The sequence below is a fragment of the Hesperophylax consimilis genome, chromosome 4 (assembly GCF_061612785.1).
Source record: "Hesperophylax consimilis isolate HC1 chromosome 4, BYU_Hcon_1.0, whole genome shotgun sequence".
NCBI classification, from domain to species: Eukaryota; Metazoa; Arthropoda; class Insecta; order Trichoptera; family Limnephilidae; genus Hesperophylax; species Hesperophylax consimilis.
In genome coordinates this window covers 14,198,379-14,223,989 of record NC_142839.1, presented here as the reverse complement: position 1 = coordinate 14,223,989, position 25,611 = coordinate 14,198,379, and the positions used below count along the sequence as shown (strand labels likewise).

General features: G+C 32.5%; 3 protein-coding genes across 5 annotated transcripts in view; 2 read left to right on the top strand and 1 right to left on the bottom strand.

The window, feature by feature from the left end:
* LOC149424250 (transmembrane protein 231) overlaps window positions 1-9,758 on the top strand; it is a 41,257-nt gene extending 31,499 nt beyond the window's left edge. The window contains exons 2-5 of the mRNA XM_089631051.1: window positions 5,877-6,049; window positions 7,871-7,999; window positions 8,531-8,756; window positions 9,490-9,758. Coding sequence (XP_089487177.1) covers window positions 8,549-8,756; window positions 9,490-9,758 — 477 coding nt within the window. The 5' untranslated portion in view covers window positions 5,877-6,049; window positions 7,871-7,999; window positions 8,531-8,548. The remainder of the gene's footprint in view (window positions 1-5,876; window positions 6,050-7,870; window positions 8,000-8,530; window positions 8,757-9,489) is intronic.
* Window positions 9,759-9,875: 117 nt separating this feature from the next.
* LOC149424230 (mitochondrial import inner membrane translocase subunit Tim21) overlaps window positions 9,876-25,611 on the bottom strand; it is a 586,526-nt gene continuing 570,790 nt past the window's right edge. The window contains exons 1-4 of one of the 2 annotated variants that reach the window (XM_089651405.1): window positions 12,301-12,427; window positions 11,674-12,025; window positions 11,223-11,405; window positions 9,876-10,764 (exon numbers count right to left, since the gene is read on the bottom strand). In XM_089651405.1, coding sequence (XP_089507531.1) covers window positions 10,618-10,764; window positions 11,223-11,405; window positions 11,674-12,024 — 681 coding nt within the window. In that variant the 5' untranslated portion in view covers window position 12,025; window positions 12,301-12,427 and the 3' untranslated portion in view covers window positions 9,876-10,617. Of the gene's footprint in view, window positions 10,765-11,222; window positions 11,406-11,673; window positions 12,026-12,300; window positions 12,428-25,611 lie in introns of those variants that run through there. The other variant, XM_089651406.1, reaches the window with a different exon arrangement.
* Window positions 12,748-19,044, top strand: LOC149424249 (solute carrier family 66 member 2). Of its 2 annotated transcripts, XM_089631232.1 has the most exons (6): window positions 12,748-13,099; window positions 13,782-13,918; window positions 14,098-14,181; window positions 16,070-16,286; window positions 17,392-17,524; window positions 17,943-19,044. In XM_089631232.1, exons 1-6 carry the CDS (start codon window positions 12,897-12,899, stop codon window positions 17,997-17,999), a joined length of 831 nt encoding a protein of 276 aa, XP_089487358.1. In that variant the 5' UTR covers window positions 12,748-12,896; the 3' UTR covers window positions 18,000-19,044. The 2 variants fall into 2 exon arrangements, with proteins under 2 accessions (XP_089487358.1, XP_089487359.1); XM_089631233.1 differs by lacking the exon at window positions 14,098-14,181.

The window sequence follows — 25,611 nt, the reverse complement described above, 5'->3', positions numbered from 1 at the left end:
TTGTTTATTATTCTGTAAATATTCAGAAGTGATGTCAAATTGTAATAAAACTTTCAACTTACCTTTAAAATGAGCGGTCACCGAAAACTTGAAGAAACTGTTAGCTTTGCGAAAAACAGAGAGTTCCAAGAGGAAGGAATGACTCCGGATTGCTGCGGTAGCAAACTGGTAATGATTTTCAGGAGCCGAGGGCTTTTATACTCCGGAGGACGTAGGCTCCTGAAGGAGTATGCCTCCCACCACCTCGCTCCTTTTCCACGGGGGATATCAGGTAACATGGCCTATTGTGTAGCTGAAAGTAAACCTGAAATTTGAACCTTCCCACTAGGACACTGAGACCCTCAGAAGCAGGTTGCTGACCGAACAGACCCTTTTGTCTTGTTACTCGTATCTACAAATACAAGTCTTTGGGGCGCCTGCTTTTCACCCAAAACATAATTTATCTGTATACGAAAAGGCAACCCATCGAAGAGTGAGTGTTAGTAACCAATTCTAACCGATGGTTTCACCTATCGAAGAGTAAATATGAGTAACCAATTCTAACCGATGGTTTCACCTATCGAAGAGTAAATATGAGTAACCAATTCTAACCGATTGTTTCATTTAGAACTTTATAATTTCTACCAGAGAAGATATTCAATAATATAGGTACTTATTATGTATGTTATCATTACTCAACCCAACACTTATTTGGTGGTAAAGTTAAGGATTGGTAGGTACTTTGAATTTGGGAGCCGCGATGGGTACCGCGGCCCCGGGAACAATTAATAGGATAACCAACACTTGTACCAAAGGTCACCCCAAGTGGTTCGCTACGTTTGGTGACTTAGCAGGGGTGCCCAGGTTCATGTTCAGATCTTTTTACCTCTCCATCAGGACTATCTCGACCCATCACCTTGCACCATTGTGGGAGGGATGGATTCAAACGTCCGTCACTCCTGGACACACCGACCCCCAGATTTCTACTCACCCATTATACCTTTTTCCTTCCCAGATCTTCGTCTCCTTCCTTTCCTTAAAAAAACCATGCACGCACCATTTCCAAGGATGACATAAGCCCTTAGGGAAATTATTTTCCTCAGGTCCTCCTGTGTGGAGCTAATGTTAAAAAGGTACCTACTTGTAAAGTATTATTTTTAGTGAAATGACTTATTGATTGAGTAAAACCTCAAATTGTAATATTGAATCATTGAAGATGATATATCCAACTTTACTCTCAAACGAAAAATGTTAACTTTCTTATTCGAATTTGTCTATACTGTAGTACCTACCTGCATGAAGAAGTTTTGAAAAAATAATTTTAATTGAGATACGTTCTTTGAACAAATTGTATAATTCCTAATTATTTTAAATTTAAAGAACGTTGCATAAAGTATAAGGTTTATATTTGAAAATTAAATTCAGAAACATGCTTTTTTGACGCGAGGTCAACTGTTTTTTCACAGAACTACTAATAGTTACAAATAATTAATTACACTATAATAATTCCCGGTATTTTTACTAGAGTGCGTCGATATGTACAAGTCATTCGTTCTTCAGTGTTGTATCATACTCGTATCAATATCTCTCGGAAAATAAATGCCACCGTATTGATTCATCACACCAGCTACCTACTAACTAACTAACTAACTAACCATCATGCTGCTTCCCGCAGGAGTAGGCAGAGAGGACGGACCGCCAAACAAATCAGTCTTGGTTCACACTCCTTGCCTCATTCACGTTCACACATCGTCTCATGCAAACTTTAATGTTTTAAGATAATCTAGACAACGATGAAGTAAAATCATATTTTTAACGGAAAATTATTTTGTTTGCCATTTGTAACTGATTTGTCAGGTATTCAGACCATTCCCATCGATGTATTATATTTAGATGGGACAGAAGCGAAAAAAATCGTTATTTTTTTACCTTGACTTAGTCTAGTCCTCCAACGCTCTCGTGCGCAATACTCGTCTGATAATAGTGACGAAATATTAGTCAATAGCGCGTTAATGACAATCCCGTTATTTTCACAGGTCTGCGCTAGTTATACGAGTATACACTATATTCATTCGATGATTCCGTAGGACCGTACTTTATCGCTTTTCCGGATTTGAAACGATTTTTTAAACAATTTGGTAATTATTTATACATCACATACAACAGTATTTATATAAGTAATATATTTTTTATTTTCTTATTTCCCGAAAAATTGACAGCAAATCTTTCAAGTTAACTTACATTTAATAATAAGAAAAACATCTGTTCCAATTATGAACTTTAAATAATATATGTGTGACAATATAAGTATTTTATTTTATTGTGAGATTTTTTGAGGAGAGGTGGGAAGGGTGGGGGATGCATATAGGTTTAGGATAAATAGACAAAGGACGGGAGTAGAGTGGGTACATAGCACTGCCAGTGGCATATTGGCTGAAAAACTGTGCCTTAGCGTAACCAAAGAAAATCGAACCATTGCGATTAAAAGAAGGCAGAAAAAATCCACCAGTAAAGTTTTTTTATAATACCTTTATCTGTTTCAAATGTAATAATGTAATACCTTCATCTGTTTAACGTCTTTCAAAACTAAAAAAAAATGGTTTGACTGAGAATTGAACCTTCCTAACAGGAACTGGAGTCGACAACTCTCCCAACCTCGCCAAATGCCGATCGGCCATGATCGACATTTATTTCGTATATTAACTGCTGTAATGTCATCCAATTTAAGAGAAACTCGTATATGTCCGCGAGTGTGTACCTACTTGATCGCCATCGAAAGTTGATAGAGATTTTCATCTTGATCGGATTGTGGGGAAGTGGGATAATTTCCCCTTCCAAGATTTTCATTCATTCACAAAAATAAAAGTGAAATTAGAAATAGAGGTATTTACAAATTATAGAAAAAGATCGAAATGTACTTATTCCGTGGAATTTGTAAGGAACTTGTGAGCTTCCTTATGTTGGCCACAATAATCAGCGGAAAAAGATTAAAATGACCATTTTCAAATGTTCAATAAACAATAAAGTTTTACTATTCATATCCGAATTTGAAAACTATATAGAGCCAACGCACGCCTATGGAATATGGTCATTTACTCGTATGTCAAAAAAACATGAATTTTAGATAACCTAAAAAACAGGTAGATGTTATGTACTTTTTGCAATATCTATGTACCAACCTACCTGCAAATAAAATACAACAGGTCTTGTAATTGATACCACCCTTATGTGGTTAAAAATGTTAAATGGGACATTGTTGGTTAAATGGTAACTACCCACATCTACATCCTATAAAGTCATTGTCTTTGTCGTCATGCCGTGACCGGCTTCACATAGGTACTTACTTTACTTGGCTTGGCTCCTTTACTATTCCAACGAGCAGGGGTTATTGTGTACGGTAAGTGCCACAGTGAGATGGACACTGTCAGAAACGTTGCCTAAAATACGAGGAAATGCAACACGGCATAATAACCCAAAAAGTAATAACGACAAAACCAACAGTCTATTCTCAACAGCAACAGCGTCCAGTAAGTAGTATCATATTGGTTATATTATTTTAGATTCATTTTTTGGAAATAAATCTCAAGTGAATATCATCTCTTTTATTTTTATTTAAATTGTACACAACTGGTACCTAAATTAAACCATTGTATGGTAAATGTTTATTTATTACTTTTGTAAAATTTAAAACACTCTTACTAGTGCGGGACATTCGCGGGGGGAATACGTATATCAATATTATAGGTGGAAGTGGGAAGTGGGTGGAACGGGTGGAAGGTCCATCTTATTATGTACCTACTGCGTTCTCTTTTCCTCTCTGGGCATAAATCAACTATCTATCTCTGGGTAGTATCCAGTATCCAGGAGAACAGTTGAGGAAAATAAAATTATGATTACATTTAAGTAGGTACCTACCTGATCATATTATTTATTGTGTAAATTGTGTTTTTTATGTTGGTAATGTCACAGTAGTTTGTTGCCTAGCAACTGACAAGTCAATAAACAAACAAAACATTTTGGAATGACAACAATGTGCCTTGTTGTGTTGCGAATGAATTTTTAAAAACTTTAAAAGATAATCTTATAAATAATATTCACAAAATGGTACTCTTTGAAGTGTTTAGTTATAATACGTCAATTAAGTACAAAAGTACCCTGTGCTCAAAAGCGACATTTTTTATAATTCTTTCAACTTTGATTGCAATAGTATTCCCCATTATTGTTGCGTACAGAAGTAGAGGTACTTATGTAAATTCTATTATAAAATAGAATCTTTTAATGTAAATTACCTTAAAATAATTGTTATTAATTAATATTATTAGCAGTAGGTATTCAGAGCTAATTCGGTGACTCCCAACGGGGGCGATATTGCTTTCCTAGGGGCGTTGGTAAGATCCAGGGGACGGTGGTGATCTTGAGGGCAAATGGGTGGCGGTGAAAGGCTACAAGGGGGCTGTGAAGGGCTGAAATGGCGGTCAGAGGATTTTTTTCTCAATTAATTACCAGGAAACCTCTAATCTAGTTGGTTTTCGGAGACCTTAGTTCATAGACCTTGCTTAACCTGTTGAGAAACTGCTTGAAAATAAAATGATAAAATTGCATTACTCCATTGCAAACTCAATATGCAAAAATTTATAAAATAACTGTGTTTTAAACATGCACAAATCGGTTTTTAGGTTCTTAGTTTGGGTTATTTTAATAATTTATGCATATTTTCTAACCGTCAAACTTAACTTAGGACAAACGCAAGATTCAGTCAGATTTGTTAACTGTCAACACATGTGAAATCTTGAACATTTAAAAAAAATCTTTTACCATCTCCCCCGATATAAAAAGAGTAGTAGTAATTTCTCATATTACATAAAAAGTAGTACTCATAGTAACCAAGTGTTATCTTATAATTTTTTTGCATATTAAGTAGAGATGTGCCGATTATGACTTTCGCCGACTAGCCGACTAGTCGGCTAAGCCGATTACGGTTTCGGGGATAGTTCTAGGTACCCTGAAATGTCGCGCATGGCCAAAGTGTACCTCTGCTGTCCCGCAAGTTCTGTTTACAGTGAGAAGCTGTTCTCAGAGGCCGGAAACATATATGAAACAAAAAGAAATCGATTGCTACCAGAAAGGCAGAAGCTTTAGTCTCCTTACATCATAATTTACCCTCAATTAAAAAATATAAGTTATAAAAAATATAAGGAGATTATGATATTTTTGGTTGTCACAATTGTGACTTTGATTTGATTAGATTATGTAGGTATGGTTATAAGAAATATGTTTTTTTCATTTTTTTTTGTTTTTATCAAACAGTTCATGTTTAGAATTTTTGGATATATATATATATAATATATACATATATTACTGTGCATCTTGTACATACAATCTTGATTTAATAAATATAACTGAGTTTGTTAATTGAAAAAATCTACTTTTTTATTTTAATAATAAGAAATACTTATAAATGTTCATTGAAGATAAGAAGATATTATGTTGTTTTTTATGTTAATTAGGATAGATACTAATTTTGTTCAATAAATGTCATAATTATGTTTTCTTTACAAGCAAGTAATTTTAAAAAGTGATTACCAAAGGAAAGATTGCTTTACATTTTTTAATGTATAAGACTGATTATAAAAAGAAAATATACATAATTAAGGTTTTTATTTCATGTAGTTCCCCCGCATTCATATTATTGAGAAATACATACAACGTAAGAAGCCGGATAGTCGGCGCTCTTTGCCGATTAGTCGCCGACTAATCGCCGACTACAATAGTGGCCGGATAGTCGGCTTTACCGACTAGTCGGAACATCTCTAATATTAAGCGTGCAGCGGAGTAATGCTTTACCAATAGAATGTGGTTGAATTTCTCATAAATTACCGATATGTTACATTTTTCAGGTTTTTGGATAAAGAATGATGTATATTTTGAGCAGCCTAATGTGCATTTCAAATATCAGTACATCCTCTTAGCAGAAACTGAAGAGATTGAGCATGTCATCAGCTGCAACAACATCCCCAGCATTACCAGCTTTGACGCTAATCCAATCGGCGAGGATTGTTACTTCCTAAAGGTAGAGTAAGGACTATTTAAATTAGATTTTCTTAACAAAGGAAATCAGCTCATTCATCATTAAACCAGTTTCCTTTTAGTTCTACCAGTGAGCTAGAAGATTTAATTTATTTATAAATATTATAAGTGGCGGTTGTTCACAGGTGGACAGTGGGGACAGACCCCTCCAGATATTTCCGAACCCTTTGTCTACACCAAAATGAGTGAATTCTATAAACTTAAAAGCAATTAATATTTGCAGAAATATGTATTCCAGATCAATTTAAATGACGGGCTCCACGCCACGTCTTGAAACTTACTAACTAGAACTAGCGACTAGCAACCACCCGCACGGATCGTCAGAGTCCATTGATAGATTGTTGCTTGATGCATCAGTGCGCCGAACCTTATGTGCAGGTCAGGGACAAATTGCGATGTTCTTTCAGGCATTTGGGCACATTCTTTGCGTTTCTTTCTCGGTCGTAAGCCATCCTCTAATTTCAAATACCGTGGGGATAGTCCATTAAATCTTCTCAATCTAAATGTTATAGAAATGGTACAAAAAAAGTTTATGTGATACCTTTACATGCGAGAGTTTGGGTACTACCCTCTGACTTTGTCGTTGGAATGCTAGGACTACATTGTCTAGATGTTAGGAGAAATTGCAATGGTGTTAGTAGCACATATACTGCTCGAACACATTTGCAATTTTGATGTTTTAGAACTTATTACGTGTTAGGTCTCCGATAACTTTACCTAGCCAGCACAGGCTTGTTATTTTTCCAAAGGCAGGCCAACCTACCAAAGATCATGCCTCTGGGGAAAATCACTATACTATCAAACCACCATCTGAGACATTTTTGAGTCAAACCTCAATTAATTTAAGATTAGAATAATTTATTTTTTTGTTAAATATACAGAAAATAGGGACACGCACATTTTATTTATTTAAATATACTTTGTAGTAGTTATATAATAATGAGAAGTAAGTATTACAGTTTCCGGAAATGGAAAATAATGCATTTTAATAGTTATTTAAAACGTAAAATTTTCAGTTTTTTTTACGAAATAGCCACAGATACACAGTGGTTTTTCTATTAAAATTGCATATTAACCAAGCCACTATTTTCTGTATATTTACATTATTGTTAACACGAGGCTGTATTGCAACTGATATAATTAAAGTACTCGTATGTAGGTTATTAATTGTAAATATTGTGAAAGCTTTCTGGAATCACTGTTTTTCGCAATAAACAATAAATGCATTTAGTTCAAGAAAGTTACATGGTTTCGGGCGGGAATCGTGCGCATTCAAATTAATTTTAATGATAATCTTGCAAGATATTGTTTTAATTTTATTATGCTATGTTATTAATTGGTATACATCTATGGAAATTGTAATTTATTTTGTGTTCAGATATCTATCCATCAACATTTTTGAGCCGCCACTGAGATAGGTAATAAAATTTGTAAAAATGTTAGGATCAAAGCTTTATAACTAACTAGTGCTTCGCTATTGCTAATATCTTTCTCAGGCGTCTCCGACTTCTTCCACCATTCTCTACTGTATACCACAATGTTACTGTTAAAAAACTACAACATTATATCAACTTTAATTTGATTCCGTACATCATTCCGGTGCAGAGATATTGCGTTCAGTATTTCTCGAGTGTCCCTGAATATTTCTACAATTTTCTAAACACTCCTGGTACTCATAAGAACAAACTTTGATATTTTCACCAATATCAGTTGACTACTTTTGAAGTTTGGCAAGCACAAACACACGCAGGCTGAATTTTTATATACATATTAAGATTAATCATGTCATTTAATTTGTTTCTAGGTTAATGAAGAGGACTACAATAATGATAACAAAATTGATGAAATACACTTTTCAGCCAAAATAAGTAATCCACTGGGAAAAAATGTACACTCAATAAAATTATTTTTACTTCTTGATTACAGGCTTCATGTAAGACTTTTTGCACCTAGTGCTTATTCACAACCCATCATTTTTTTTTTATATTTCGCCTAATACAATCATTTATTCATTTTCACCTGCTTAATCTTTTGGCCATCATAGTATCAACAGTTGATGCGGAATTGAGACTCGGCCATACTAACCGTTGATACAGCAACTTTGGCTGCTGATAATACTCCGCGTACTGAAAAACCTGAGCTAGCTAACACGGCCAAAAGGTTAATTATAATCTGGAGCAGTGCGGCCACTGCATCCTGAGATTGTAGATTTTTTTCTGGTTAAAACACAAAGTACAAGAAAATCATTTTAAAGAGTGCACTTTGAAAGTATTTGTGCACACCGATAATTTTCAAATTGTACATTAAACTTGTTTGAATTAGTTTGTAACACTCGCCCGCAGTTCCCCTTACCTTGCAATAGTTCCACGGTACAATATACCACCACACAAGCAAGAATCTCTTAAATTATGTGCTTGTATCTACTTCCAGTATTTTGTGCACCTTAAAATTTATTCATTTTCAGGACCCTTGTTTACTGCAAATGGAGAGCCTGGTCGCTTTTGAGAAGACCTTTGGTTTTCCAATGTCCCAGCTTTTCGTCACAGCCAGCCTTCAGCTGACCCAAGCGTTTCCTCTCCCTTGCTGGTACAACCATAGAGACGTCAGATTTAATAATTCTGTGTTCCCGGAAGATGTTCAATCTAACGACTGGATGGAAAAGTTCTTGTACGGCTATTCCAGGAGAAATGGCAAGTTTTGTTACTATATACAGTACTCTCTCACTAATCCGCCCCCAATTTTTTTGGTTTCATGTTTACACTTGCGAGAAGACTCCGTTATTCCAAAAAAAAACTTGGCAGAATGAAATGCATGGAACAGTTGCTAGAATACACAGAGGACTGACCGAAATGTCCTAAAAAAAGAATAATTAACCCTGGTGACTAGTAAAACGATCAGAGTAAGCAAGTTAGACAGTGGTGTAGATACTGAGTGCGTAAGAGTCCGATAACCCAATCTGTCGATGTGCAAATTGGCAGAGTCTAGGCATGCGATTGACTTCTAGATTCGACATATGAATACCGGAGAATTATTTGATTTTGTTCTTTCATCTAGTCAAAATAACGGCAGATTATAGTAGTTGTTGGATAATCGAGTGGCAGTTTACCGTGATGTAAATGGTCTGCTTTACTGTATTAGCCAATTGTTAAAAACTCACTTAACACGGGAATACATTCCACAGAAAAGCAAGTAAAAAATACAGTATATAGGTTCCATTATATGAAATTGACTTCATGATTTAAAAAAAGCACAGTATTGTTTTTTCCTACACATAGGGGTAGTGCATATAGGGGATGAGAAAAATCTAGATTTCTAACAAGAACGGATATTATCATTATACTTTGGTTACCGTGTTATTGCAAAATCGTGTAAAAAAAGATCAGACTGCGTCTCTAACCCACAAATGAATTTTCCTTTTTCTAGTTTCAACAACATTAACAAATGTTTACACCAACACCAAATATGGCTCTACGAGAGAGTTGGAAATATCAGTGTCCATCGCCATACCGGAAAACGCCATCCGCTATAAACCAGGAATATGGCAGGAACTGAAACATGCTTGGCTGCAGTATTTGGCCATCGCAGTATTATTTTACTGGGTCTTACTAAAAATTAAAATATATGTTTTTACACACCGTATTTTGCCTTCATGGGTAAGCGTACCGTGGAAAGACAGTTTTAAAAAGTTGTAACATTATTTAGTGTGCTTTTGTAATAAATAAATTTTTGTACAGCATTGATAATATGTTAAGAAATTGTTTTTGATTCATGTAATAAAGAGAATATTTTTATTTACAGTTCAACAGCTATTTACATATTATGTATGTATACACAAGTTTCTGATAAAAAATTGTAATTTCATCCATAAATATTTTTATTAAAACCTGAAATTAAGATGTTGCTTGTAGCTTGTTAAAAATAAATTAATATCTGAACGAGGATTGCTTAGTAGAAAGCAAAAAAATCGAAATCAAAGAGAAGTACCCATTCTATTCAATTCAGAAATTGTAAAAATGTGTACCCCGGTGGGAAATATTAACTATCTAAAGAACTATGTCTAAATAACAGACTAAATGATGAAGACTAGAAGAAATTATTATATTTTGAACTGTTTTATGCTCAAAATGACTGAAATGTAATATATGAAATTTTATGATACAAAAAACTTAATGAAAAATTACTAAAATCTATTTTATGGGTGTCTGTCCAATACCGCGGAAGGATCATTTGTAAAAATGTTCAGGAGAGAAAAAAAAAACTAGCTGAGGATATACGGGCTCTTGTTTGCTGTGTACTGGGGACGGTTCATTGGCAGTATTGACTTTAACCGAGAACAAGCAGTTGATTGGTCAATTTCAATATTTAGAAGCACAAATCAATGCGGCTTGTGCTGTTCAACTGAAAACGCCAAAAGACGTATTTTGAAATTATTGGCTCATATGCGATATTGAACTTACATAGACCATTTAATATTTGGAGCCAAGTCACAAGTGCTCGACCATCACCATCTTGAGTAGTCTTTATTATAGTCCGTTGGAGGTAGTCAGTTGTTTACATGAGGCTGGGAAGAGGCTGCAGTGCCTCGGCAGCAAATGGTTTCAGGTCAACTGAAGATCGGTTGTCTTCTATAATTATAACCCTCTTGGAATAGTCGTTTAGCTGTACAAAGAGATAACGGTACTCGTAATTTCCATTGACCTGAAATACAAGAGCAATAAATTAGTTCATTGAAGTAAACACCTTATGTAATTCATTTTGAAATACAGAAACTTATTGGCATCTTTATATAAATATACACACATATATATATACTCATTTTAATTTTTAACACCTTGCATGTGTAGCGAGCTACCAATATTTGTTTTTCCTCCCTCATTTAATTCATGCCTCTTTAACCGTATAAACAAATTCCTTCCAATGGTCCCTGTCTTAACCCACCACACAACTGAGATACATAGTTCCGCTTGTTGTAAACAGTACAGAATCTTGTGAATAGTGACACCGTTTTTTTTTAAACATGTATGATATTAATATTTTAGATATTAACGATTAAGATAAAAATATATAATTAACTCATATAAATTAAAATTTATAGATATGTGTTGAAAAAAATATATTATTCTATGGAAACATGTGAGATGCATAAAAATGAGAACCTCTTTCATATCCAAATGTACAGTTGCTTCATTCCTCGTTCCCCTGATGTAGAATTGCATCCTAAGGCAGTTAACGCCATCACGCTGGTAAAAGGCATGGCTGACACGAGTTCTGCGCCTCCTGGATGTTTCTTCTCCAAATCCTTTGATAGGTGCTCCGAGGGAATCAGATACATAAGGGTCCTGGGGAAAGATTGGGAATAAAAGATTGCTTAAAATTATACTGGAAGTTGCTAGTAAAAATACAGCAGGTAGGTAATCTTCATGAATACTTATGTATTCATTTAATACCTAAATAATATGGTTCTCATTGGGTTTATGTACCACAGCAAGTATGGCAGTTGTGCAAATCAACCGATGTACATAGTTGCATTATATTTATAATATGCTGTCTAGATCTAGTAGAAATTAAACGAATAATTACAATGTGTGTATAAAACAAGGTGCTCACCTCAATGCATTTTTCCAATGCAGCAGAATAAATGCTGTTTGGACTTTTACTAGAGAATAGCTCTCTAAACACGTAGTAGAATATGATTCCAGTTACACCAACTCCAACTAGGATAACGCCCATGTATGAAGCTGTTTTAGTTGTCTCCTTAATCTTCTCTCCCAAGGGTCGAACATCTGTGGACACATCTGATGAAGGGTTTGCTTTGGACACGGCAGATTCAGTTTTTCTTGCAGAAAATTCCCGCTTTATAATAAGATTTACAGAAAATCCGGGACTAATAGTCTTGCTTTCAAACAAGAATCTTTGCTGGCATCTTAACAAAGGAACTAATTTGGATATAGTTGACATGCTGTTGAAAAAAACACTGTCGATTAATATTATGAGAGCTAATATTAACAATAATAGAGAAGAGCATAGGTGAAGAGACCGGTTAATTATTTCGCAACGTTCAGAAGTTTTTTTATATTGACAGCTAGGCAGTTCTAACCTAAATTCAACGATCTAAAATAAATCTTATAAATTTTTTTATTTTATACTATCTAGGAAACAAGAGTTTTCAGTAAGGTGAATACAGTGTTGAAAGTAAATTCAAACTATTAAATAAAATAATATAAGTTTACATACCTTATTTATTTATCGTTCATTCGCATCCAAACAAAACAATATATTATTATTTATTGGAAGCGTTTTAAAAACAATAAAATTCTTTAACGACCGAGCGATCTTTTACAAACGTACAAAAACGTACCAAATGATAATTACTAGAATACTACTAGTAATTTTTCGTTGAAATATATATTTTTAATTTTTAAACTTTGGCTTTGGCATCTAATTTTAGCTTTTTACACAAATTTCAAAAGTTTCGCGATCAACCTCCGATCACGGTACGTTCACACTTTGGTTTTGATTGGTTTTGATTAGATTTTATTTATTTATTCTACGAAGCATTTTTTCTAAGCTTTTTGAAAAACATGAAGTTAGTGTTAATTCCAAACAGCTGTTTACATGTTGTCCAACAAAACATCGTTTAAACACCCATCTGACAACTTAATAATTACATCAATTGTGGTGGTGACATTTCTAATTTCAATCAATTGTCAATTAGGGTCAATGTTTTTCAAAACACAGTGAAAATGTTATTGATAAGTTTGTCAAGAAACATATTAAGTAATCGCAAAAGTGTAAGGCTACTTGGATAGCGAATTTTGGACAATATCGTGATGGATTGGATAATATCTGACGAGCTGGGCCTCACGGTGGGCCATCTGGTGGGATGGGGTGCAGCCGGTGCTATGGTTATAGGGGGAGTCACTCCATATATCCCCCAATATAGACAGATAAAACAAACTCAGGATGCCGAAGGATTTTCCTTGTATGTGTGCCTTTCCCTCCTCGTAGCAAACACTTTGAGGATATTGTTTTGGTAAGATATAACAATAAATATTAAATCATTACTGGGAATGTAAACAAACCACTTGTGTTAACTAATTATATTGTAATCTAATAGTTTCATTTCTCATGCTTGTAATAATGCAATGTCCATTTTTTGTATAATTTGCCATCTTACAGGCTTTTCAAAAAGATATTTTGTCTTTAAAAATTTGTACAAATATTAACTTAAGATAGATAATGAATGTCAATTTAAGGAAGTATTCAGTTAGTATGGTGAGAACATCTGCACAAATATTTGCTTCTCACACTTTGCTCCTAATGAGTTACTACCATTCTTTATAATATGTTGGGACTATTGCAAACTAGTTTGGCTCCAATACTGATAAGGTTATTCTCTTATCGTCATGTCTAATCATTATTAACATTTTACCCAAATATTTATAAAATTATCACACATTTCACTTTTTTAACACAATATATGCTTCTACAATAAACTGTGTTAAAAAAATTATCAATCCCATAAATAAAGATTGTAGCGCCGCTTTAAAATATTCTGTTTAGTTACATATTTTTTTAATTTTACACCAACTTATTAAACTTGGCTTACTAATGTTAAGCGCACAATGAAACAGACATATCTTTTGTGACTTGTCAACGAGAATTTCTGACATTAGGTAAAATGCAAGCATTTTTTATCACACATCCAATTCCAGGTTCGGAAAACGCTATGAAATACCTCTTTTGGTACAAAGCGTCATAATGAATATAACAATGTTTGCAATGATACACCTGTGTGTTTCTGTCAAGAAAAAGAACCAGATAATTCGAGCCCGGGAGAGAATATTTACAGGTACGAAACAGTTTACTATTGGATGGTTTTCTCTACTGCCGCTTATAAGTGTATATAATATTACCTCTTGTCTTCTTACTTTGTAACCCACCTACTATATAATACTGATGTACCGATTGTACTGATACTTTGATGTGACCTACTTGTATTCTAAATGATATTGATTATCGGATGTTCAGCGCAATCGGAAGATGTGGCTCGGTGGCTGAATGAAAGGAGAGAGAATGGGCTGCCTATCGGGCAAAATGCTCATCGCTTCTACGGTGAGACCTCTCTCTGACCACCCTATAATACTACTACATTTATATAATATCATTTTTTTAACTTTTCCGCTTTGTTCGTAACAAACAACCTTTTATGTTCCATGTTTTTTCATTGTGGATGTGTACCCCCTTTCTTCTACTGCCGATGAAAATGATAAAGCTATTGTAAAGTGTTCCAATATATGTAATCACCTTTGTGGTCATCCTATACCAAACATCACACATACTTGGCACAACACCGACCATTTCAAATTATTCCTATGTCTCTGATACCTCCTTCAGATCTTCATTTTATGTCACATGGGTGTGAAAATCTTAGCAACATGTGAATTAATTTAAATACAATTAACTGACTCAATTAACTCCATTGTTATAAAACTCATCAACAATATAACACTCATTTGATTGCTCTCACTTCCTAATTAACAATACTCTTTTGAAATGAAGAAAACAGATTATTTAATTTGGTCCTACCATAATAATTTAACTATGTAAAGGATGACTTGGTCGTACGCATGCTTTTGCTGTGTTTCTGCATGGTTATTATTATGTTGTTTCTAGGACTAAACCCTTCAAAAATATACAATAATATTTATAATATGATATTATATTAAAGTGTTGTCTCATTAATGTTACCATAAAATGTACAACTTGCCTGCTTTGAATATATTGTATGCTATTTATGCAAGTACTATAAAGATATGAATTTGTTTATATTTTTATAGTCAGTGATATTTATAACCTTTTACCTTGTGTTTGTAAATTTGTTTCAAGGACAGTTAAGAAATTGTCTGGTTTGGTGAAATTTGTTTCCCCTATTAATGCTCGATTGTGATTTTATTGTAATTTTTTCAGTGTACATACATATTGTATGCATACTTTATTATTTAATCCCACCTTGAATATTCTGTATAAGAGTGAGAAAGTGGTCACCTAATGTGTGATTTTTAATTTGCCCGCATGAATGTCGGTTGGAGTGTTCGGCCTACTGAGTTGACATTCTTATTCCACTTCCACTTGACCCCAAATACTATATTTGTTATCAACACGAACCTCGAAAAACAATTGGTAAGCAAATAAAACATTCAACACTTTTCAACGACCTTAAATATTTTGAATTTGGGGATAAGTAATAATTATATTTCTGTAATAAAAACCTAAATATGATTTCGTTTTTGAAATGATTGAGCCATTATTACAACTATCGGCGTAAGAATGGGGCCATTTTGTTGCCAGAGTACCCCTGCTGACACTAACATTTCCATAATAAGTGACCCCTGTTAGAATGCTACGCATGACATTCTGACAGTTTTTCCCCCGTACAATTCAACGCCTGTTAAAGCTTTTGTGTGAGATTGTTATTCATGTTGAAGCATGTATGTGTTTATTATTCCTGGAGCTTGCCACCAACACTTTGAAGAACTGCTTTTGTGGTTTTAACACTGCATCTTTATGTACATACATATTATATATTTATGAAATGTAATATTTATACTGTATTAAACGTTGTTTATTAATAAAATATGCTAATATTATATAAATGTTTGATTTGTTTTTAAAATATAATATTCATTGGTTTGATTTCAATGTTTTATGTTTATTGAAGGTTCCCTTTTAATCCTTATCTTATGTATAAATTATTATGCTTATCACTATTAAAAATAATGTTATGTAACTGATAAAGTGCAGGTGTTACGGTATCACCATGACTCCTAAAAGAATAGATAACGAAATATGATTTTTTTTTTTCAAAATTTCAATTCTATCATATTTTTAGCATTGCTTACCAATTATTGTCACATTTTAAACAATAATTTAATGCTATTATCAGAATAATGAATGATTTATTTATTTTTGGGCATCTTTCTACATCCATCTTTGTTTTCAGATTTGGAGAGAAAATTTTTTTGGGCTTGGACGGACTTTCAAAGCTATGTGGATTGTGTTTTGGTGTTTTCATTAATTGGAGCTGGAATAACATATTTGCTGATCAATGTATCGGCCTTCGTAGAGACCATTGGTTTCTTAGCAGTCTTCACTGAAGCTATGATTGGTGCCCCACAGATTTCCAAAAATCACCAAAATAAAAGCACTGAAGGGATGAGGTGAACATAATTTTAGTTTGATCTTTAGCACTGTTACTGGAATCTAACCCGCCATCTCTCAAAATATGCTCAGGAGGAATATGTAAATAATAACCTCATTTAATAACCTACATGCAAAAGTCGTCAACACACATACACAAGTTTTGAGATATCTGAATTTGAATGTTAGAGAAATAATTCATTTAAAAAATAATGTATAAGAAATGTTTATTGTATTCGTCACAGTTATTATATTGTGAAAGTAAAATTATGTCAGTAAGGCAGTTGTACATAATACAGGTTCTCTGTAAATTTTTCAACAACATTGATACTGTCAAAAGATCACAACTGGTGCGCAACACTAGAGTGGGTTCTTCTTTAATGTATCAGCCGGTGAGTACCAGAACATCCTTTGGACAAAAGGAGTTTTTCTTATAAAACTATATAATATGCTCAGTGAAAATATAAAAAACTATAGGGTCGTTAAATCTGTTCAAGAACATGGTCAATAATTCCATACTAGCCGAGAGTGTTGATTTTGGATTACTCAAATTGTAGATTCTGTCATAAATCACCTTAGAAAGCACGTATTCTATATAATCCATCCATGTATTATGTAATTTACATATTTGATTAAGTATGATTGAAAAGCTGCTCATCTCGACACGGGAATTCCCTAGTGAGATGAGCAGCGGAGGAAAAAATAATGATAAAAAAATCTTATTGTAATTCTTTTAATTTTTTTTTCTATTATTAAGCGGGTACATTTACTTTAAAATTTCCATAATTTTTTTAAAACTGTATTTAAGCTTTTTTAAATTTGCAGTATCTCAAAAATGTGTGTTGTGACTTTTGGCTGAAGGGCGACGATATCACGTATAACAGATAACCCCGATTATGTATAAGTTATCACTCGTTATGGATAGTTTCCTATTAAACAATTTTTAGATATTCTTCCTTTACCGCAAGTAGTGCCCGATGGCATTGCTTTGCGATGATATGAAGGTCATCAAATTCAAATGGAATTTTTAATTTTCAATCTATTTGCAATATTTTTAACACATTTTTATTTTCAACTAGTAGTTTACGGTAATTTACTGACCAACGATTTTTTGTTTTTTTTTAGCCTCACAATGGTGATTATGTGGCTCTGTGGAGATGTGTTTAAGACTGTTTATTTTCTACTGAGAGATGCGCCGCCACAATTCTGGGTCTGTGGTGGATTGCAGGTTTCATTAGACACAGTTATATTAATACAGGTAACAATCCTAATGATTATCTGTTGTATTATTAACAACATGCCTAACTGCTTTAAAGTACTTAACTATTTCCTAACTTCCTCAGCTAAACTCCCTTTTCATCTTCACTCCCTCTTCATTCAGCATTCAGTCCAAAAACATTCCTAATACATACGGGGATGGTATAGGCTCCAGGCACCTGGAACTGTGACCTTACGTAATTGAACCTACAACTTTAATGTTAGTACGACAATAAAAATAAAAACTTTAAATAAAACGCATTGATTTTATTACAATATTATGTATCATCCAACTTCACCATCAACCACTTCTTTATGTCCAGTATTAGACCTACCCTTGATGTCTTTCCTCAGCAGGGTTCTTGTGGCCTATTGGTTTTGTCTGTTGACGTGTTGACGTGGGTCCCATTTGTTTGCAGGTTTGGCTGTACCGCCACAAGACAGCGGCAGCCCGTAGAGCGCGCCGCGGGGACTAGCAGTGGACTGAGACAGGCTTATAGCAGACAACATCATTCTTTCTTATTCCTTTTTACCCATTAGTCATAATACCTTCTTTCTTTCCAATTATTTTAGACCTGTTTATCAATTTAGCGACGTTGAATTCTGACTGGCTGTCTCATAAAATTGTTGCTGTGACCCGTACAATAGTTTGCTCGTAAATTCCTTCACATATCTAATGAAGTTGAAATTTTTGAAATAATGGCAGTTACGTAATTTTTTATTTTAAAATTGTGTGTATCAATTGTTTATTGCTGTGCAATCAAGTTTTGTAAAAAATATTGTTGAACATTATATTGATGGTGGTTGTGAAATGTGTATAAATCAAGCTTCGTTTTAGTTCGGAGTGAGGTGTACCGTAGATGGAGTCGATACCTTCTGTGAGTTAGATCGAAAAAATGTTATGTTAGAAATAAATCGATTTGAGTAAAATTAATTTTTAAATGTTAGATGTACGAACGAGGATTGAAGACTTTTAATATTACTTTATCAATGATTTTACAGACATTTGTTTCTCTTTTGTATCAGGAGATTTGTTCAAAATTTGCGCATTAAAAGATAATTTGGTAGTGTTAAAAGAAATATAATACATGCAATAATAAAACAATGATCTGAAATTAAATAAAATTAAACATAATGTGGCCGGATGCTGTAAGTACTATCACTTGTCAATTAAATAAATCAGTAAATTTAATTAATATCATTAGATTGTAATGTTTTACATTTCCCGTCATTACAGTTTACCAAAAGAACTGATTTTTGAATCTTGAATGGTGATAATTGGATTTCAAATCATTTATGAATTAATCAATTTCAAATGAACAAATGAACAGGAGGGAGAATTCTAAATTAGGCAAGGGTGCTTTATGCGAACAGAGTAATCATTTTTTTTAAAGTTCTTGTTTTTGGATAGTTAAAAAATATATCGAAATTTCAGATGTGTGGCATCATATAAAAATATATCGAAATTTCAGATGTGTGGTATCATATAAAAATATATCGAAATTTCAGATGTGTGGCATCACATAAAAATATATCGAAATTTCAGATTTGTGGCATCATATAAAAATATATCGAAATTTCAGATTTGTGGCATCATATAAAAATATATCGAAATATCAGATTTGTGGCATCATATAAAAATATTTGCCGCATACAAAAATGGTGGCTTTCTGCTGCACAAATGTATTTTTTCTAACGGAAATTACGGTTACAGTGAATTGGTGTGTAAATAATAGTAATTTACTATTATTTGGCTTGCTTTCAAACATTAATTGGTATTAATGTTAAAAATGTGCTGTTTATATTTAAAACTTCGTACTGTGCAACAGGGTCGGTAAATTTTATATGGAAGTAAAAAATGTGCTTGAAGATTCTATTTCTTTATAATAAAATAATACTATCCATTAAGGAATGCTTATACTAATTTTAGTAAAAAAAAATACGTCTGACCAAAGAATCTTGATAGACTCCTCTTTCTTAAAAATATACAATTTATCTTCAGCACATTTGTAGATATGTATTATCGAAAAACCTTCCAAGTTTATTTACCATTTGATTTTATTCACAAATAGATATAACGTACATTTATATTGTGTACTTTCTGTAGTTTCTTGTCTCTAAATCTTAATTGACTTGTCGTGATACTTCCCCTGTTAATTGTTGTGAAAGGACATTAGGAACTAAATGAATATGACTAATGTAGTAGCTGTTAGTAAATATTTGTTTAATGTTAGTATCATATCAAAAACAGTTGTTTTTTAAATGCATATCATCTCGATGTATTCATGTGAAACGGTCTTCTCTCATTCCAATTAGAAATGTCGGATACCAAGAATGCTTTTTAAAATTAATGTATGCATCAACAAAAAACCATAAGGCGTTGACAATGTTTTATTTTATATTAATTTAGTTGCATTCATTCATGATACGTGTGTGATATTATATTTTAAATCATTGTCTAAAACTCAAAGATTCAGTTGTTTTAAATAAAGACCCATGCTTTTCTAACAGAATTTTCACAAAGATTCTGCTGCTTCAAATAACGGACTCGTGCTTTTCTAACACAATGTTCATAAAGATTCTGCTGTTTTAAATAAAGGACCCATGCTTTTCTAACACAATGTTCACAAATATTCTGCTGTTTTAAATAAATGACCCATGCTTTTCTAACACAATGTTCACAAAGATTCTGCTGTTTTAAATAAAGAACCCACGCTTTTCGAACACAATGTTCACAAATTTTTGCAGTGATTTTTCTTTCATTCATTCGCGAAATAAAATAACAAACGATGCTTTTCATTAACTTTTTGAGGTTAGTATTTAAATTATGTTAAATAAATAATATTTTTATATGAATATTCTTTTAAAATACGATTCTTTCTAGTGTTAGATAATTTGTATGTATAGGAAATTCTGAAAATATTATCACTTTTTAATGTGGAAAATTGCTTTGTCTTCTTTTAAATCATATACATAATATTATGTCGTACATACCCACCCATCTTTTCCACTTTATTTATTCTTTTTAATTTGTATATTATTTCATAACTATTGTCATTGTCAGGTTGCATGATGGTTTACTGAATATGAAATTTATTAATATTTATTGTTCTAAAATAATATATGTATACATATTGATGTGGTCTGTGAGAGTATCTACTGATCTGTTATTTTACAGGTTTGAACTTGAGTTTTTATTTTGTAGTTTTGTAACAAATTATTCAAAGAAATTTTTATTTAATATTTTTAGAATTTGCCATACTAGTTTAAAAATATATATTTTGTATAAATCTTGACAAATGTCTAAAAGTAGCTCTCAGTCAGTTTTGTAATGTAACAGATTTCATACAGTGCTTAGTGTATACTCAACCGATGATTTGCACGAGCAGCTGCCCGAAAATTGATCATTTTTGTGCACAAGCTAATTGTGGTGCCCGTCGCTAATGTCGCAGTCTGGATAAAAATATAATGTATAAATATTAGTGCACTAAATGTGCATAAAAATGATTGTAGCTTATTGACTACGCAAGTTATGTGCCAGTACATTGGCGGCTCTCCACAAGGGGACGATGCGGACAGACCCCTCCAGATATTCCCGAAACCTGCTAAAAGAAAAAAAATTCAATGTCTTGTCTAACATAAAATCAGTTAACATTTGCCGAAATATGTATAGTATAAAAATTACTTCCGGAGCATTTTAAAGCTCTGCTCCGCTCCACGTCTTGAAGCTAACTAAGCGACTAGTGACCAGCCACGCGAATCAAGTCCTTTGATGCATTTATCAGTGCGCAGGACATTGCGCACAGATAGGGGACAAACCGAGATGTCTCTTCAGGCATTTGGGTACATTCTTTGGTTTCTTTCTCGATCGTAAAGCAATCTTCGAATCTGCACATTCGTAATTATATGTGAATTTCAAATACCATGGGGACAACTGATGAAATCCCCTCGTGCCAAGTAAGTTAAATGGTTTTATGTGGGAATCGCGTTCTATCAAATTAAGTTTGATGACAATCTTGCAAGTTATTGCATTATTTTTATTATACTATGTATAAATTGGTACATACCTATATAAATTTTATTCAGACATGACTTGTCCATGAACATTTTGTTTGAAGATTTTTATACTATATTATCCAGGTAGTAAGATTTCAGTGCACTACATGTAAAAGATGTCAGTCCCCACCATCGAAGAAGTGCTCGAGCCGCCACTGTGACAGGCAATTTAGTATGGAATTATATGGGTGAAAATGAAGATTCAAAAAAAATTCCGACTTATCGGAAATTTATAAAATTGACTTATTTCAATAATAAATAAATTTTATTCCTTGACAGTCAAAAACATTATAAGATGCACAGATACTAAATAATCTAATATTTTGTACTTACTTTTTTGGCAAATTTTTTAAAATTTTCTAAAAACCCTGGTGTCAATAATTTGAAATACATTGTCCAATAAGAATGCTCCATTCAACAGGTCATATCCCTGAACCAATCATAATTGAGAATGAAAAGTCCTCTTCCAAACAATCGATGAAATCTTGTATAGGACTAAAGTCGAGTTGCGTACTCAACGAAGTAAATTTTAAAGTTACGCTCAAACCATGGATTCATTTTGTTTTTACACAGGGTACCCTCAACAGAATACCATTTAAAAAAATTCAGTAGTACATTATGTATTGAAAAATGTAAGAATTATAATAAGAACGTTCATTTCCATTACAATTTTTTGACAATGTTGTATCAAAAACGTGTAAAAACAGAATTGACTGCAGGTCGATGCTTAGCTTTTTCCAAAATTTTGGGAGGTCAAATAGTGGGAAACTGTAAATCATATTTATTATTACCACTTGCTACATGTTTTCAGTATGGTGACAATATTGTTATGTATATTTTGGTGCCTTACCTAAAAGACATTAATTATTATTTATCGTAACATTGTTTTTCTTCGTTCAGAACTTTGCTGCAATAATGCAAGTATCTCAAGGGAAGTCAAATGTTTGTCGCGGGTAGGAATAATTATGATAATAATAAGGAACTCCAGTAATTTTTTTTGTCAACCTTATAATTTTCTACGTCTTTTTCCAAGCCTTCTGACTTGAATAATAGTATTTTTTTTATAATTAAAATAATTTTCGAAGTTTGCCAAAACAATTGAATTCTGGTAGGGAAGGTACACGACGTCTTGCGTACCTTTTTTTTTTTTTTTTCAGATAGCAGTAAGGCCATTCCCACACGGGTCGGTATAAAATCAACAAATCCAAAAACAATTAATAATTTAAAAAACAGTACTACTTTTCAAATAATTTGTATATCGCATTGGTGACCGGCGTGCATATCCATGCAGGACAACATTGTGCAAAATTGCACGCATTCTTAATTCACGCGGCTGACTGATACTGAGGAGTGACCTAAATTCTGTAAAAACCCATCGACAGTAATTATTTAAAATAATATTTATATAGTATTCAGAATCAGCATTTGATGATCTTTAAAAAAATATATACAGGGTGTCCGGAAACTCGTAGTATAAGCGGGAAACTGGTGAATCTACATCACATTTGGAGTCGATTTTGTAGTATATTTTTTTTTTATTTGAGCTTTCGTTATCGAGTAAATCGAGTTTGAAGTTGATTTTTTTTTTTTTTTTTTTTTTTTAATCAAATTCTTATAAATTATTACTGAAGATCAAAGTATCCAACTAATTAAAACTATTTGAAAGTAAAACAAATGAAGAAACTCGGATTTGAAGCATTATTTTGAAATCACCCTTCATTTAACCCGGTGTAATCATAAAATATTTCTGCTCTGCAGGGTTAAAACATCTGTTATTCAACCCTAAACACCAGAAAAAACTTTAACCCTAAAATAGCCGAAAAATATATTTTTTTGTTTTTTTTTGAAAATGCTCAAATCAAAAAACTTTATGTTTTTTTGGGTTCCCCATGTGGTGTAGATTCTCCAGTTTCCCGCTTGTACTACGAGTTTCCGGACACCGTGTATATATAAATTGAAGGCATAATATCTTCCACTGAAGTTCCGTTTTACTCTATGATATCTGCATAGAATTTATTTTACACTAGGATATTAATTATTTTAATATAAAAAATGCATGTTTTATTATAATTTATTTCTCAATTATTGTGCCATACATCATTTGAATGTTTATCCGAATTTATGTTACTAATTTTTATAACATGAAGAGACTCGTACCGAAAACATCAGTGTTACAATTTTCTTCTAATTTTCTTACGATAATTTAAAAAAAATTATATTTTTTTGACTTCATTTTGGAAAATGGAAAATGAAAACTTCCAAAGCTTCTTTTATGGATTATGAATTTATATGCGCTTTTATATAATGAAAGGCTACCATTATCATTTATTATCTCATGAATAATGCATACCCGTTGTCACAAAAAATAACTTTTCTTTTTAATTTGTGCCGTCAGAATTTAACATTGTAGAATGTTGCATCACAAAGCTGATGGTAATCTATTTAATAAAAACACTCATCAACGATTTTCAAGCATACTTACATCTTAATTTTTATTTACTCTATATAATAATTTTTCTGAATCTGTATTAAATGAACCAATTACATCACAGTTGAATGCGAACATTAATTATTTAATATTTACTGGTGTTCAGGTAATCAGCTGTTTTTTAATGTCATTTTGTATTATAAATTGTGATGACCAAGTTTTATAATATATTTACTACTATTAATTTTGTGTGTATTAAAACATTTTTAAATATATTTTTTTATTGTCATTATAAAATATATTCATATAAAATAATTACAACACCATAGCTTTTCAATCACTTCATTTTTATAAATAATACAAGTATTATGATTCTTTTGTTTATAAACTTTTACAAACAAAAAAAGGAATGTATGTATATTATATATGAGTATATGTTTAATATACATATACTCCTCTTCATTTATTGCGATTTCTTGTCTGTTTTATGTATGTATTCTACATATTTTGCTTGAAATATAAGAATGAATAAAATTAGGGAAAATGTACAGGATCTAGAATTAATTTGGTGCACGTTTTATGTGCTTATGTACAAATAATGAAAATCCAATCAACGTGTTAATGTAAAATTTATGTACATAATGAAATTAATTTATTCTATGAGCTTCTGTTTAAATCTTCCAAGTAAAACTGAAATTAAGTATTTAACTACATAATATCATATTACATATATCATTTTTTATTTGATCTTGACATCATTTGTGTTGCATAGTACATATGTATTATGTCTTGTATATGCATAATGTACATTTGTTACCATTAATTCATATTTCATACAATCTATATTTGTACTAGTCTTCTGTTTATTTTCAACTAGCTAAAATAAGTTAATAAAATTGATGATGTGTACCAAATTAGTTTTTATTTTTTTCTTGTGTATGTTGTCAGGTTGAAATAATAATTACTAAACTGGAGATTACAAACGACAATACGATTTTAGAATAATATCACAACGTAATAAACATTATAATGGAATAAAATTTCTTCTTAAAAACACTTTCATGTCTTTTCACTGACCACATTTTTAAAAACTTTCTTTCTGAAAATTCATTTATATAAAATCAAAATTTGAATGAATCTAATTACTATTCGTTTTTTGCTCTTAACTAGTAGTTGTTTTTTTTTTTTTTTTTTAAAGAAAGACAAACATTCCCGGGTTACGAATAACCCAACAATGTTTGAAAATCTCCTACTACCACCACAGAAAGCCGAAAATGTTGCTTGTGTTGTGATGGAGGACTTAGCCAGCCGAGGAATCGAACACGCGACGCTCGGGTGAGACCCAAGCGCTATGCCCACTCAACCACTGACCGGTTTTAGAATCGTAAGTTGTCCCCTTTGTGTGCAACCAAACTTCAGGTTCAGAAACTAGAGCACATTCCATTGGCAAACAACACGGAAAGAGGGTGGGCTTATCGTTTTTAATTCTGACTTTTTTTAATTAAAATTAATTTTTTTGAAAAATTTATAATTTAATTTACATCTCCGATATTTACTACGCATCCCTAATTTTTTAATCAGTGTGAAAGTACCGATTAAACAGG